The sequence below is a fragment of the Merops nubicus genome, unplaced genomic scaffold (assembly GCF_000691845.1).
Source record: "Merops nubicus isolate BGI_N331 unplaced genomic scaffold, ASM69184v1 scaffold12056, whole genome shotgun sequence".
NCBI classification, from domain to species: Eukaryota; Metazoa; Chordata; class Aves; order Coraciiformes; family Meropidae; genus Merops; species Merops nubicus.
The window spans coordinates 1-13755 of NW_008616966.1; the positions used below are offsets into that span (position 1 = coordinate 1).

Below are 13755 nucleotides of genomic sequence, written 5' to 3' on the forward strand. Positions count from 1 at the left end.
TTTTTTTTTTTTTCCTCCAACTCATAAGTCTCTGTGTCCCTTATTCTCTCCGTCTTCCCCTTCTGAGAGGGGAGAGGGGTTAATAGAGACCATCTGTCATTTGTTTAGTGGCCAGCCCAGCCTTAACCCATGACACCCTTAGTACCAGATCAGCTGAAATTGAATGTAATTCGTGTGTTACTTGGTTATCTGTATGAATTTAGAAAGTATTGTAGCCTAATTTTACTCCATCAGTCTGTATTTAGCCACTGATTTCACCTTTTCTGGTTTTTGTTGTTTTTCACTTTTCGCAAAACTTTATTATATTTTCTGTCAAGGCATCAAGGACTTCTGATATACTATAGTGGTATAAGAAGACTTAACAGTTAAGCCCCTAATTTTGTAAAGTGAAAACAAAAGCTCCTTGTTTATGGGCTAATAATTGAGCAGAAAATTTGTGAGGGAGAGACAAGTTGTCCACCAAAAGTAAAATGAGAGAGGAATGAAATGTATAGACCCTAAGAACATGAACCAGAATTCACAGACTGAATTCTTGATATCTGTGAAAGAAAGATAACATCTGAATTGAAAAATACTGCAGGAAGGAATACTATAGAAGATGCCTTCAGTGGCATAGTCTGCTTTTTTCATGGCAAAAATATTAGTTGTGCTTTTCTGAAATGTAAAGGCAATTAACTTGACATTGCACTGTGATGTCTATTGGGAATTTTCTAGCTTGGATGGCCCAGGAAGCTGGGTATCAAGGGCAGGCTATTTAAAATCATGCTATTCTATCAGGAAAAATGACATTTTTCTGTTTCTATTCTGAGCAGATACATGAAGCTAAATGATTAAAATGTAGTATACTGAAAAAACACAGCAGACTTCCTACCAAAAGAAATGTTGAAGTGGTTTGAGGGAAGTCAGTTGCTGTGTTGGGGGGAGGCAGGTGGCACCCTGGGGGAGCTGGCAGGGACCAGCCAGCTGTGAGCTCTGGCTCTGCAAGGAGGAGGTGCAGGGGTGCTCCATGGGATGCAGGCTGGTGAGTACGGGATGATGGGGATAACTGCCATAAGAGCTTCACAACACCTCAGACAGGCTCAATAAGCTGAGTCAATTCAGTCTAAATACTAAGAAACAGCATGGTTTTCCCCAATGGTGAATTTTACCAGTGTTTAAAAAAAAAATAAAATTCACTGTTAAGAAAACAGATTTTCAAAAGAAGAATGTTTCATTTTTATTTTCCAGCAGGCCCTCTTTGTTAGTAACTGTAGTAGGGTTTGCATTTCTGATTCTGACTTTTTTTTTGTTGTCACTGTTTTCTGGGTTTGCTGTGCACATTCAACAGAAGGTAATTCTAAACTGACTGAATGCATCATCTGTCATCCTGCCCATGCCCACTCTCACATACAGCTCATATGCTTCTTTGCTCTCCAAAATGCATGACACACACTGCTCTTGGCAGGCACTGTAGTGTTTAGCTATTTATTTTGGCCTTCTCTGTAAATCCACCCACTGGATCTCTTTGAACTAGTTCAGTTGCCATGCATGTATCATGAAAGCAATACTACAGTCCTCAGCTTTTATGCGTGCGACTGGCATGTTGTTAAAATCTTCTGTTGTGGCTCTGTATTGAAAGGAATGATCTGCAATATTGTTAGCAGCATGTCTGTTAAGTCATCTGAAAAAATTACAGGGAAAAAATGCTTGCTTGCTTGTTTTCTACCACATGAATTATCTGCCCTTTGATCAGTGCTTTCCCTCTCTTTGAAGACTTCTAGTGCTCTGAGAAACAAAGAAAATTGGTAAGATACTAAAACCCCAAACCAGATGAAAACATGAATGCCCCCACAGTGTGGATCATCTCAGCAATGCTCTCCTGTTGTTGACCTCTGCAGAAGGCCATACATTGCTCCTTTCTTCTGCATGCAGTAAATGAGGCAGTGTCTATGAAAATAGTGCTTTGAAATGCACTTGCCCATTTTTACAGGCATATTTTCCCAGGGTTGGAAAAAGGGAATGAGACTTGGGTACTTGATAGCTTAGAAAAGCTCATCCATCTGCAATCCAGACATTGAGCATCCCCTTCCTACCTTCACTCCTGGTGTGTGAGAGCGTCAGGAGTTTCAGACAAAGCTGATGGCATTCAGATAAGTTTCTGCACAGGATGAAAAGACTTGGCTCTGTAGCTCAGATACCTGTGCATACCAACTCATTCCATCTGACTGTGGGCAGCTGACTGAATGAGGTGGTGGTGGCCCCATCATCCTGAACTCTTTGTTGAGTCAGTGGAAGGAGATGAGCTGAATCACCCTCTGGAAATGTCATTCTTCCACCAGCTGCAGCGGTAATCTAAGGTGATTGTACTCTTAATCCAGCAAACTCAGGTGAGATAAAGCTAAGCTGTAATAGACCTTTTTTAGTTCGGGAATCTAGGATATGTTAGTACATTTGTAGTAGTCATATTAAGCTGTAGTCTTGTGCTAAGGTGCTACTGAGGAACATTTGAGGCCTTCTGCTAGCACATCTGGCACAACCACAGAGCACAAGTACCATTTTGTTGTGTAGCATGTTTCACTGGATATCGTGCATGGTCACCAAGTTCTATAAGGCAAAACCAATTTTTTTATTTTTTAGGTTGTACTTAGCCCAAGCACTTTCTAGTACTGCAAATTGAATGCTCCTGTCTCTTGGGAGAAAATGCACAGATGCTAGATAAAAGATTATTCATTGACAGGTAGAGAAGTTCAGATTTTTTTACTCTTACAATGCATATGAATTCATCATTGTCAGTAGAAAGACCTGGTCATGTTATTTTTAGTTATAAATTACTTCAAAGCAGCTATTATATATGGGTGTATTTTGTAGACTTTGGAGAAAGGAAACTGGAAGCCCTTTGTGATATTTGGAAAGACATTTCAGGTTTTTCCTCCACTCCCACTGGCCTGAGAGTAGATCTTCAGTCAGATAAATTTGGGTAATTAATTTTATTTTTTTTTTAGTTTATGGTTCCTCTTCTAGGCTGATCCTTTCAATTTAGAGTGATAAAGCAGGAGTATGCTTTGTTGCCTGCTGGCTTATTCAGTGTCCTAGATATTTCTCAGCCACAAAGGAGCCTGATGCACCACCAGAATATGAGAGGACCCTGTTGTTTCCTTCTTAGATCAAAGCAGCCATATATAATTGCAGCTGGTACTTAGGAAGCTGCTGTCAGTATCTAACAATTTCATATGGAAGTTATTGCTGGCTCTGTGAAAAAAAAAGAAAATCAGAATTTTATCTTCAGAAGGAGATTCACTGATCAAACCCACAACATTTTCAGCATTAAATCATGGCCCACTTACTATACTACTAGCTTGAATGTTTTTCTGCATTTTTCCCCATGCGGAGTTCAACAAAAACCTAGTGCTGACAAAAACCGAGCCTGGATTCTAACTACCTTAAGCACAAACAGGTGCCACCACTGCCGGATTCTTACCCTCTGTATTTTGTTCTGTTGTTGTACCAGTTTAAGCTGCTACCAGAGTTATTCAAGGATGAGGAGAAGGTCCTCAGTCCCACATCAGCAACCCCTTCAGGGCGCGTGCCTTTGTCTCGAACGGCTGTAAAACCAGCCAAGGCCAGGCCAGGTCAGGCCAGCAAGGAGCATAAGAAAACTGTGGGACATCAGGTGAGTTTGAAGGCATAGCTCTATTAAATAATGTTTCCTTCTACCTCCCTCTGTCCCAGTGTGTGCTGGTGCTTCTCAGGATCCCTTGTGATTTTGAGGCAAGTGCAGCTGACTATGACTTTGGAGCAAATGCACCCTAATTACTGATAAATTTTGGGACACAATTTCAGGGAGCTCAGTTCTTGTGGTCCCCAAACCGAAACTCATGTTTTTCAAAATAGATTTAGTATGCTGGATGCTGAGAAGCTTTTAAAATCTTATACTGGGTCTTTCTGGTCATATGCCACATTGCCTGACTCAAATCAGAAGTGGGGGTTCAGTCCCCAGAAAACTTGGTTCCAGTTAGCAATGGGCTAAACATAAAATAGCCACAGGTATGTGCCAGAATTAAATTAAAAGTCTGCAGATAGTATGTTTGGAGAACTCACTCCTTCTTTGTTACTTTCCACCTAACAGATTGAACAGGTTTTTTCTCAAGGTGGTTGTGTCTGCAGTCAGTGCTTTGTGTGTGAGATTGTCCCTCAGACTGTACACAGGAGCCAAGGGAAAGATTTTGACAGTTTAGAACTCACTTTTTATCTACTTGCTAGCCTGTACCACTTTGCTAGTGAGTAGTGGCATTCTTATTTTGCCTGGGGCTTCCAGGAGGTGTGTGTGGATAACTCTTTTTTATGTTACCGTACGACAGAGTGGAATATAAATTAGTTGTCAGGGAGTGTAAGTTCTTTGTGTCAGGGTCCCCTGCCAATTCTTGAAGATGAACCAGCCACATCTCTTGTGTACCCAGAGTTCTGATAAAATCACCAAAAATGCCTGAGCTTTGTCTGCTGCCTTGTATAGTTGCCAAGCCCCTAACAAAGATGTTAGCACAGTGTCCGAGCAGCATCATGAGCTCATCACACTGCTGAGAATGAAGGAATTCACAGGATGTTGGATCTGGATATTTGTAATTTCTCTATAATCTTCCCCAAGCAAGCTCTGTCAAACTATAGGTGGGAATAAGAATTCATGCTACTGTGCCTAATGCAAATCTGCTTGGCATATGTTTGTGGTACAGGCTGCAAGTTCCAATCTTCTGCAATTCATGCAAAAGAACCCCTACCTAGTTATCTTTTTAATTTGAACATCACTTCTGATTTGCAAACAGACGGTATCCTGAGGCTGGTAGGGGCCTAACAGTTTTGTTGTCAGGCTGAAACTATGAGTTGAAGTGTTAGGGATAATCTCATACTACTCCTATCAATCAACCATTTATATGAATTTATAAATTTTAAACAAAGGTAATAAAAAAAATATTTTTATCATATTAGGTTTATCTATTACTGTTTTCTGTGGTTAGAAGAATATACTGTGGTATGTTAGGTATTTGTGGTCCTGATATTTCTTTAAACGTAAGGCTCCTAGAACTCTTGGATATTGGATTTCCAAAGTTCTCTTCGGTAGATCTGACACAGGTCAGTGGAGCTGAAAAAATTGATAAGTGCTTTTTTTTTTAACAACACTCTGTTGACTTTAAGTATAATTTAAAATTTATTTAAAATTAAATGGGTAGTTAGTAATATGCCGTGAGATTTAGTCATAAAGAGATGGAATAGACAAAGATTAGGGTAGATGAGACAGAAGCTGAAAATAACTCAGTATCTACCACGTTTTTGTAATTTATCACATGCTGATAAGGGAGCTTTACTCCTGTAAAGCCTAGGATTTAGAATTCTCATTGTAATGTAATTCTCCCAAAAGTGGTAAACAAGATGGTATTTACTATCAAAAGTATGATTAGAAATAAGCGAATATCCTCAGGCCTGCTTCCTGAGGTTACCTCAAACATGACTGATCTTATTGAGTTTATTCCCTGATATTTTTCTCATTCTCTTAAAAAGTTTCGGAACTCTCTTCATCTGCTGATGGAAACCCTGAATGCCACAACGCCGCACTACGTGCGCTGTATTAAGCCGAATGACTTCAAGTTTCCGTTCACGTAAGCTGGTTCCTGTGGGGTTCGTGTAGCCTGGGCATGGGAGGGCATTGCCCAGGCCTCGAGGGACCCAGCTTCTGCTGATCTTGCTCACTCAGGAGCAAAGCAATGTGTCCTTTTTCTCCTGTTGTGGACTTGTTCTGTGCCTGTGTACCTACAGCAGAAAGTGGTTTGGAATGAATAAAGGGAGAAATACTTCCTGTTTATTTTTTTATTATTATTTATGGTGACACATGGGGAAAAAAAAAAGTCAGTCTTTTCATTGCTAGTTCTTTTAAATGTGGCTGGCAGTTTTCTCTAAGTTTATTCAATGCTTGCTGCAATTTGCTTTTGCAGATTCCTGTGTCTTATTCCTTACCATTTTTTGTTTTGTATATGAACTTGTGTAGAGCATTTCTCCAAGTCTGCTTAAAATCCAGGCACACAAAGGCTCCCATGACTATTGGGCAGGCCAGCAAAGCAGCTTGCAGCCACCGGGCTTGGGCAGTTCCCTAGTCAGGCTGTCCTCTCTTATCACTGAGCTGCAGAAGCACTAGCTGGACTTGTTAACCACCTGTCACACCCCACCCCTGCTCTCTCACTGTGCCACTCCTGTCCTGGGTGAGCACACGGCCAGAGGTCCCATGTAACACAAAACTAGTCCCGTGCCCACAGGCTCTTTCTATTCCTATGTAGATTCGATGAGAAGCGCGCAGTGCAGCAGCTGAGAGCTTGTGGTGTCCTGGAGACCATCCGAATCAGTGCAGCTGGCTTCCCCTCCAGGTGTGTTTGCTGCTTTTTAGATGGCTTTCAGCTGCAGTTCTTCTTTTTAAGATAATTAGTCAGTTTTGGGGACTGACAGTGTCCCTGTTTTTTTGTAACAGGTGGACATACCAAGAGTTCTTCAGCCGTTACCGTGTTCTGATGAAGCAGAGAGATGTCCTTAGTGACCGAAAGCAGACGTGTAAAAATGTCCTGGAGAAGCTGATTCTGGTACTAGACTTAGTGCTGAAAGCATTTGGAATCTGAAGGAGTAAAGATAGTCTCCCTTACTCCCTTATAGACACACTTCTTTACTACTTCTACAAAGTACTAAGCCCCCAGTATTAGCAAAGGATCTGTAAAACTTCCCAGTGTATCACAGGAAAGGAAGACAATGATTGTAAGAGCGGGTGGGTTGAGGGTGAGCCTTGCCTTGCTTAACAGCAGGATGCGTTAACCACACCTTAAGTAAGGTATAGTTTTATTTAGTTATATACTGCATTTATAGCGTTAATGTGTAGTGTTAAGTGTTTCCTAAGCTTAGCTCTCTGACTGCTGTTCCTTTTAACTTAACATCAAACAATTAACAAAATTAATTTTTCCAGTATACCTTTATATATTCTCAGTTTTTCCCCCCAAGGAGTACTACACCCTATAGACATAGAATATTATTCTCTTTCTGGTTTAGTTCTGAAATTTCAGATGTTTGAGCAGCAGCGAGATGCTTTGTTCTGGCTTAGTCCTGATGCAGTAAACAATACGTACGTTTTTGAAGCCCCAGCTGGTTTGTTTATATTGTGTCAGACGGTTGAAGGTGGACTTTTCAGAGGGGTCATCTACAGTTGAAGCAGGAAATTGTACATGTATGTTGCCTGTGTTGCTTTCCTCCTTTGGGCCCCTTTGTCACCTCCTGTGGCCTTCTATCTCTATTATAATCTTTGTGGCATTCTTGTCTGAGCAAAAATCTCATGTTACTCCCTTAGGCCATGCTTGTGGCCTTTCTGTATTAATTTGTTAACGGAATCATACAGGGAAAATACTTTCATCCACTACTGAATTTAAGTCCAGGTTTACATGAAATATTACGCAATAATTTTGCCTCTTTACTGACTGTAATTTCATTTAGCCCTTCATGTCTTTTTTTTTTTTTTTTTTTTTTTATCCACTAACATTTAATGCTGTAACTTATCCTCTTTTTACCTCTGAAAATAGGACAAGGATAAGTACCAGTTTGGTAAGACAAAAATATTTTTCCGGGCTGGTCAAGTAGCCTATCTGGAAAAAATAAGGGCAGATAAGTTGAGAGCCGCCTGTATCCGCATCCAGAAGACGATCCGAGGCTGGCTGATGCGGAAGAAGTACGTGCGTATGAGGAAGGCTGCCATCACCATTCAGAGACATGTCAGAGGCTACCAAGCACGATGGTAAGCAGTGCTCATGGGAAAACCCACACTAGCCTCAATTCGGGTCCCTTTAAGCGGGACATTTAAATGTGATACAGTTGTTCCCTCCTTCCTATACTGGCTGACAGGACATGATTTTCCAGAGAAGTGAAGGGAATTGAATATAATGAGCATGTCTGTACTACCTGGTTTTGAGCTTCCTGAGGGGGACAGTAGCACCCTGACTGTATGATGCTTAGAACACTATGTCACCTGTGGGAGCAGAGTATGGGTAGTACTAAGAGATATCTTGTGGGTGAGGTAAAGCAGGCCTTTTGCCTGAGTCCTTATTGTCCAGTTTCCATGTGCTTTCTCCTGCTGGAGAAATCATTCCTCATCCAGGGTGCAGCTGTGAAGAGAGATACATCAGAGTCACTTGTTTGGATTGAATTCTGAGGGATGGCCATGGATGGGCCAAAGATAAAGGTGTTATCATTCAAAGGTAAGGTGGTTATGAAGACTGCAAGAATCAACCTTCAGAGAGAGAGGCTTATGTCAGGATGGTTTGTAATTCTCTTGCAGAGAGGGCCAAGAACGAGCAAACTTTTTCTACAGGTTGAGGTTAGGAGAGAAGACCTAGAAGGTCCATAGTGGAAATAGTTTTAAAGCTGGAGAAAAGGCGGTGAAAATTAAGCTGAGTTTATCTTGTCAGTTCTATAGCACAGTTCTCAGACAAAGTGAAAACATCTCCCCATAAAGCCTTGCAAGGTGTATGTTAATTTGCTATTCTGTTGTACTGCCTTACAGTGGAATAGCAAGTAAATACACTGGATCACTGATAACATTAGGAAGAAACTGAAACAGAAAATATAGCTCTTGAGAAAGAGGTTAAAGTTACGGGATGAAAAAAAGTAATATTCAATCACTGGAAAATCATAACGGGTATTGTTTGTAATCTTTTTCTGCTTAGCTATGCCAAGTTCCTGCGGAGAACACGGGCTGCCATCACTATCCAGAAGTTCCAGCGCATGTACGTGGTCCGCAAAAGATACCAATGCATGCGAGCTGCTACTATTGCTCTTCAGGCTCTCTTAAGAGGTTATGTGGCCAGGAACAAGTACCAAATGGTAAGAAATCATAATACTTTACTATTTCACTCTAGATTTATTTCCACGTACCTCCAGGATGAAGCTACTCTGCGGCGTTCCCTTGGGAGTCTGAAATGTTTGTGCGTGTGCTGTTAGGCATAGTGCACTAACAATATATCACAGTGTGGACTGAAGGACAGCACCTGGAAATTAGAAAGATCTGATACTACAGTCAATGAACTTGTCATTTTAGAGATATTCACATGTTCCTAGACTTTCAGTGCAGTCAGTAGAGAATATAACAGGAGGATTTACAGCATTTTTTGCTTTCTCATTTGTTATACAGAATGTCAAGGCACTTAATAAATACTGAAAATGGCCTTGTGTGAATGTACCTCCATGAGTCTAAATCGGTACCACGCACATCAATACACATATCAATATACATATTGATGTATACACACACACACATCATTATACATTTGCGATGCACTACTATTCCTATTCCATCTCTGGTTTCAATGATTCTGAAATGGCTAATAGAATATATTGAAGGAGATTAATGTCAGCAAAGACATAACCACAAAAATAGATTAAAACTTAACCATGGGATGATTTTTTTTGGTTTGTTTTTTCCAGTGTATTGATGTTGGGTTTGTTTTGGAAAGAAATTGCTATAATCCTGTCCTAGTGATGTTGATAATATTTTCCTGATTATGCTTGATAAAAAATAAAATTTCAATTGAGAAGTTAGAATTTGCTTTTCAGTCATTACATGTCTGGAAATTTAATTGTGGTTCAAATGATTCAAGCTACAAAATGTTAGCATATTTCATGGCATTTTTATCTGCATGAATTAGGCTTGAAAGTCAGCCTATAAGTCAATGAAGTTACCTGGAAGAGTGCTCCTGTTTTCCCAAACAGGTAGAAGTTGAAGGCAATATAACCAGAAGCTAACTAACGCTTATGTTCCACGTGTTTCTCCTATATATTTAAAGTTTCTTTATGTTTTTAATTTGTATTAAAGTTACCTACACAGTCACACGTGAATGTGTCTAAATTAGTGTTCTAACATATGTTAGCCAGAAAGTTTGAAAGTGAGTAATCTCTGATAAGAATTTCTAAGTAGCAAGATCCCGTTGCTTGAATTGGCAGTTCTTTTGTGCGGGTATCTACCTGCCTTTTTATTGGAATGATTAGCATTTTCATTATTACAAAGCATATTTTATGTTAAGAGATCATACAGGATATTTTTAATGGTGGTCTGACAGATGTGACTGAGGCAGAGGTCACAGCAATATGTGCACTGAAAGCCATCCTTAGGAAAATGGGAGATGATTCTATATGCCTGAAGTTAGCTGTGCAAGCAATACACACCCCAACTGTCCTCTAGCACAGAGTTTATAAACCTGTCATATTCTGTGGCAGATTTCTGGAGGGGTCCCTGTAAAGGGTGGTCAGACTTGCCTGTCAGAGGGTGTCCCCCTCGAGCAGTGAATTGTTAAACAGGAAGTTCTGCCAAGTGCATCTGCGTATGTGTTGTCCTCCTAAGGTGGAATTTTATTAAAGCTGATGTGTGGAGATGACCAGAGAGAGAAGCACAGGCTCTGAGTGTCACGGGAAAGTAAACATGGTTGTTCTGAAGGTCTCGGTGATTGCAAGTGAGTGAAACCAAAAGGTTGCCCTGTGACAGCACGCTTGGGCTGAGCCGTGACTCTGTAAGGAATATACGGTACGTGTGTTGTTCCTTAGGATTGTGAAAGGTGCCTGTTGTTGTTGTTAGAAGAGAGGGCACGTGTTGCAGTCATGTGACTCTTACAGGGAATTTAGAATGGTTGAATCACCTATTTCACACATCCCAGGGAATGTTTCTGCCTGAGACATTGCGATGTGCTTCTCTGTTTAACAAGGAGTTTAGTTCTTCCATAGCTTTTACATAAGCTTTCCTGGGAAATACCTGGTAAATTAAGTAACTTTTCCAACTCTCTCACCGTACATACGTTGGAGTAGCCTGTTTCCTCACTGGATTGTATGGGTGTGAGAATTCACTGGCAGATGAGGACCATACCTACATGATGGAGGTATTTTATGAGACTTGTTTTCAAATTTGAGCTCAAAATGTTGTTGAAAGCTAGTTGTATGTGAGCTGTTCAGGCACCCATAGGTAATCTGAAGGACTATTCCAGGAAATGTGTAAGAAGGAAGCAGGAGGCAGGAATGACATGCAGCAAGAAGGACTTTGGCTTTTGACCTTGCTGTACTTTTGAGAGAGTTATTTCCTGGCCTCAGTGTGCTATTGAACGAGTGCTGGTATTTCAAGTCTCTCTCAGTTTTTCTTCAGAAATGAGTGGTAAGGGAGTACGTTTGTGTATCTTATAGTCTTGCCACTTTGCCAGTGAAACTTTTAAAGTCATGGATCTGGAAATGTAACTCTTTTAACACATTTCAGTTAACTTGCTAAGAAGTATAAAAGAAAATAAAATTGTTGTTACCCTGCTAGTTTGTCTTACCACCTTTGCGGTAAATCAGTGTAAGAATGTGAACTGCATATGTTCTTTAAACTATCAAATCCAAGAAGTAACATAAAATCTAAATTATTTTGCTATTTAGAATAAACTGCTTAGCTTGCAGAGGCTTTATTAAGTGAACTCCAAAGTTCTCAGAGTCCTTGAAGCCCTGTAGGTTTGGGCAGCTCCGAGCACAACTGTGGTCTGCTGGAATTCAGACGCTCCAGACCTGGCAGATCTCTGATTGAATCAGTGGGTGAAGGATCCAAAACCAAGTAGTAGACTCTTCCTGGTGGAAGGTTCTGGCCAACACACTGATGAAGGTTGCTTCCATTCTTGACTGGTTCTTGAAATTTTTGATAAGAATAAATGGAGATTTTCCATGCTGGCCAGTCCAAGATATGTCAAAAGAGGAGGAAGTGGGGGGGAAAAAAAAAAAGAAAAAAAAAAAAAAAAAAGAGAACTGACTGGAAGTTGCAGTTTCATCAGCTAGACTCCAGCTGCTGTTTTTAACAGCTGCTACAACTTATTCTGGGTTCTAGTGTATACTAGCTGCATTGCATATCAAGTGTGGTAATTTTGAACTCTGTATTGATGGCTCCTAGGCTGCATGTCAATGATTCAAAGATGTTTCAAAATAAAGTATGAAGTAAAAAAAAAAAAAGGATTGTATTTGTCATCTTGCCAACAGGTACTATATATTTTTGTAATTAGCCTGGATCTGACGTCAGCACAAAGGAATGACTGGTTCTTCTATGTGTCTCCACTTCTTCCTTTCTTTCTGGGTTTTTTTTGTTGTTTGTTTTTTTTTTTCTGGTTCTTTTTCACTTTATTTCCTGTCATCTTCCTTATTCCTGTCTTCTTTTCATCTTCTTTTTTTTGTTTAAATTAATTCCTTATTAATTTCTTGCTACTCTTCACATGAAGTTTTGCTTTTCAGGCTAAGGTGTCTCTATGTGTGCATCACCTTTACACGTCTCATTATGGAGTCTGTTTAACTGAGCAGGTGTAGTTGGTAACTCTAATACCCCTTGTGGTGTTTTTTTCTTAACTGTAGATGCTTCGGGAGCACAAGTCTATTATTATTCAGAAACATGTAAGAGGCTGGCTGGCTCGAGTGCACTACCAAAGGACCTTGAAGGCAGTTGTTTACTTGCAATGCTGTTTCCGGCGCATGATGGCCAAGAGGGAGCTAAAGAAACTGAAGATAGAGGCTCGGTCTGTAGAACGCTATAAGAAGCTTCACATTGGCTTGGAGAACAAGATCATGCAGCTGCAGCGAAAAATTGATGAGCAGGTAAAAGCTTGCTGGCCTCAGGGAAAATATTTAGAAATCTTGTATTACCTCTCTCAGTAGCACTGTGGGCATTCACAGGAAAATGTACAGAATTTTCATTGTAAAGTATCAGTTCTCTTTTGTGCTGAAATACATTGACAGAAGAGAGAGCCCACAGTAGAACCAGAACAGTAAAGCATCTGTTTATGTGTCTCAGCAGCACTGAGAGAAAACATTTGCTGCTTTAAGGTTAGTATTGCATTTGAAGCAGGTCAGTTGCTTTGTTTAAGGAGGAGGTGACTGATCGTGTTTGATGTATGTGGGTTCCCTGTCCGATTTTAGTTTGGGATGTAAATGTGCAGGTTTAGAGGCTGGACTGTTCTGTTACCTTGTTAAGCAACTCTGCAAAAACAGACCAAAACATTTTTGAAATGAGGAAGCTGCTCTTTGGCTTCCGAGTCTGGGTATATTCTGTCAGTAACTAGAAGGCTCCATTAAACCAGAAATTCTCCAAGAGCTGCTGTGTCTGTGTTGTGTTTCGCAAAGAACAAAGAATACAAGTCTCTGCTGGAGAAGCTGAGCAACCTGGAGATCACGCACAGTACAGAGACCAAGAAGCTGCGGAGTGATGTGGAAAGGCTTCGGATGAGTGAGGAGGAGGCCAAGAACGCCACCAACCGTGTCATCAGCCTTCAGGAGGAGATTGCCAAGCTCCGCAAGGAACTGCACCAAACTCGGTCTGAGAAGAAGACCATTGAGGAACGGGCAGACAAATACAAACATGAAACTGAACAGGCAAGTATGGCGCTTCAGATGCATGAGATGATGTACAGGGGCCTGGTGTCAAGTTGGGTTTTGCTCAGGCTTAACTGCTTCAGTTTTGGGACTTATACTTTTGCAGTACTTTTAAGCGATGTTACACCTGTGCAATCCTAGATAGATTTGATATCTAAATAACTACACCTATGATAGAACAATGTACAGAACCTATATATCGTGTGTAAATATGCAGATTTTGCTACTGAAAGTATTTGCAAATCCAAATACTCAAGCTTCCTCAGTTACTCAGAGTTAATGCATCCATAAAAAGAAATATTTTTATGTACCTAGAGAGTGTAATCACATAGACAGCAGGAA

General features: G+C 40.5%; 1 protein-coding gene across 1 annotated transcript in view; it reads left to right on the plus strand.

Annotated features, from left to right (window-relative positions):
- Nucleotides 1-3487: 3487 nt before the first annotated feature.
- MYO5A (myosin VA (heavy chain 12, myoxin)) overlaps nucleotides 3488-13755 on the plus strand; it is a gene marked incomplete at its 5' end in the record, with an annotated part of 35494 nt that continues 25226 nt past the window's right edge. The window contains 8 exons of the mRNA XM_008942992.1: nucleotides 3488-3649; nucleotides 5530-5627; nucleotides 6300-6386; nucleotides 6488-6596; nucleotides 7578-7789; nucleotides 8718-8874; nucleotides 12400-12639; nucleotides 13165-13413. Of these exons, the coding sequence (XP_008941240.1) occupies nucleotides 3488-3649; nucleotides 5530-5627; nucleotides 6300-6386; nucleotides 6488-6596; nucleotides 7578-7789; nucleotides 8718-8874; nucleotides 12400-12639; nucleotides 13165-13413 (1314 nt within the window). The remainder of the gene's footprint in view (nucleotides 3650-5529; nucleotides 5628-6299; nucleotides 6387-6487; nucleotides 6597-7577; nucleotides 7790-8717; nucleotides 8875-12399; nucleotides 12640-13164; nucleotides 13414-13755) is intronic.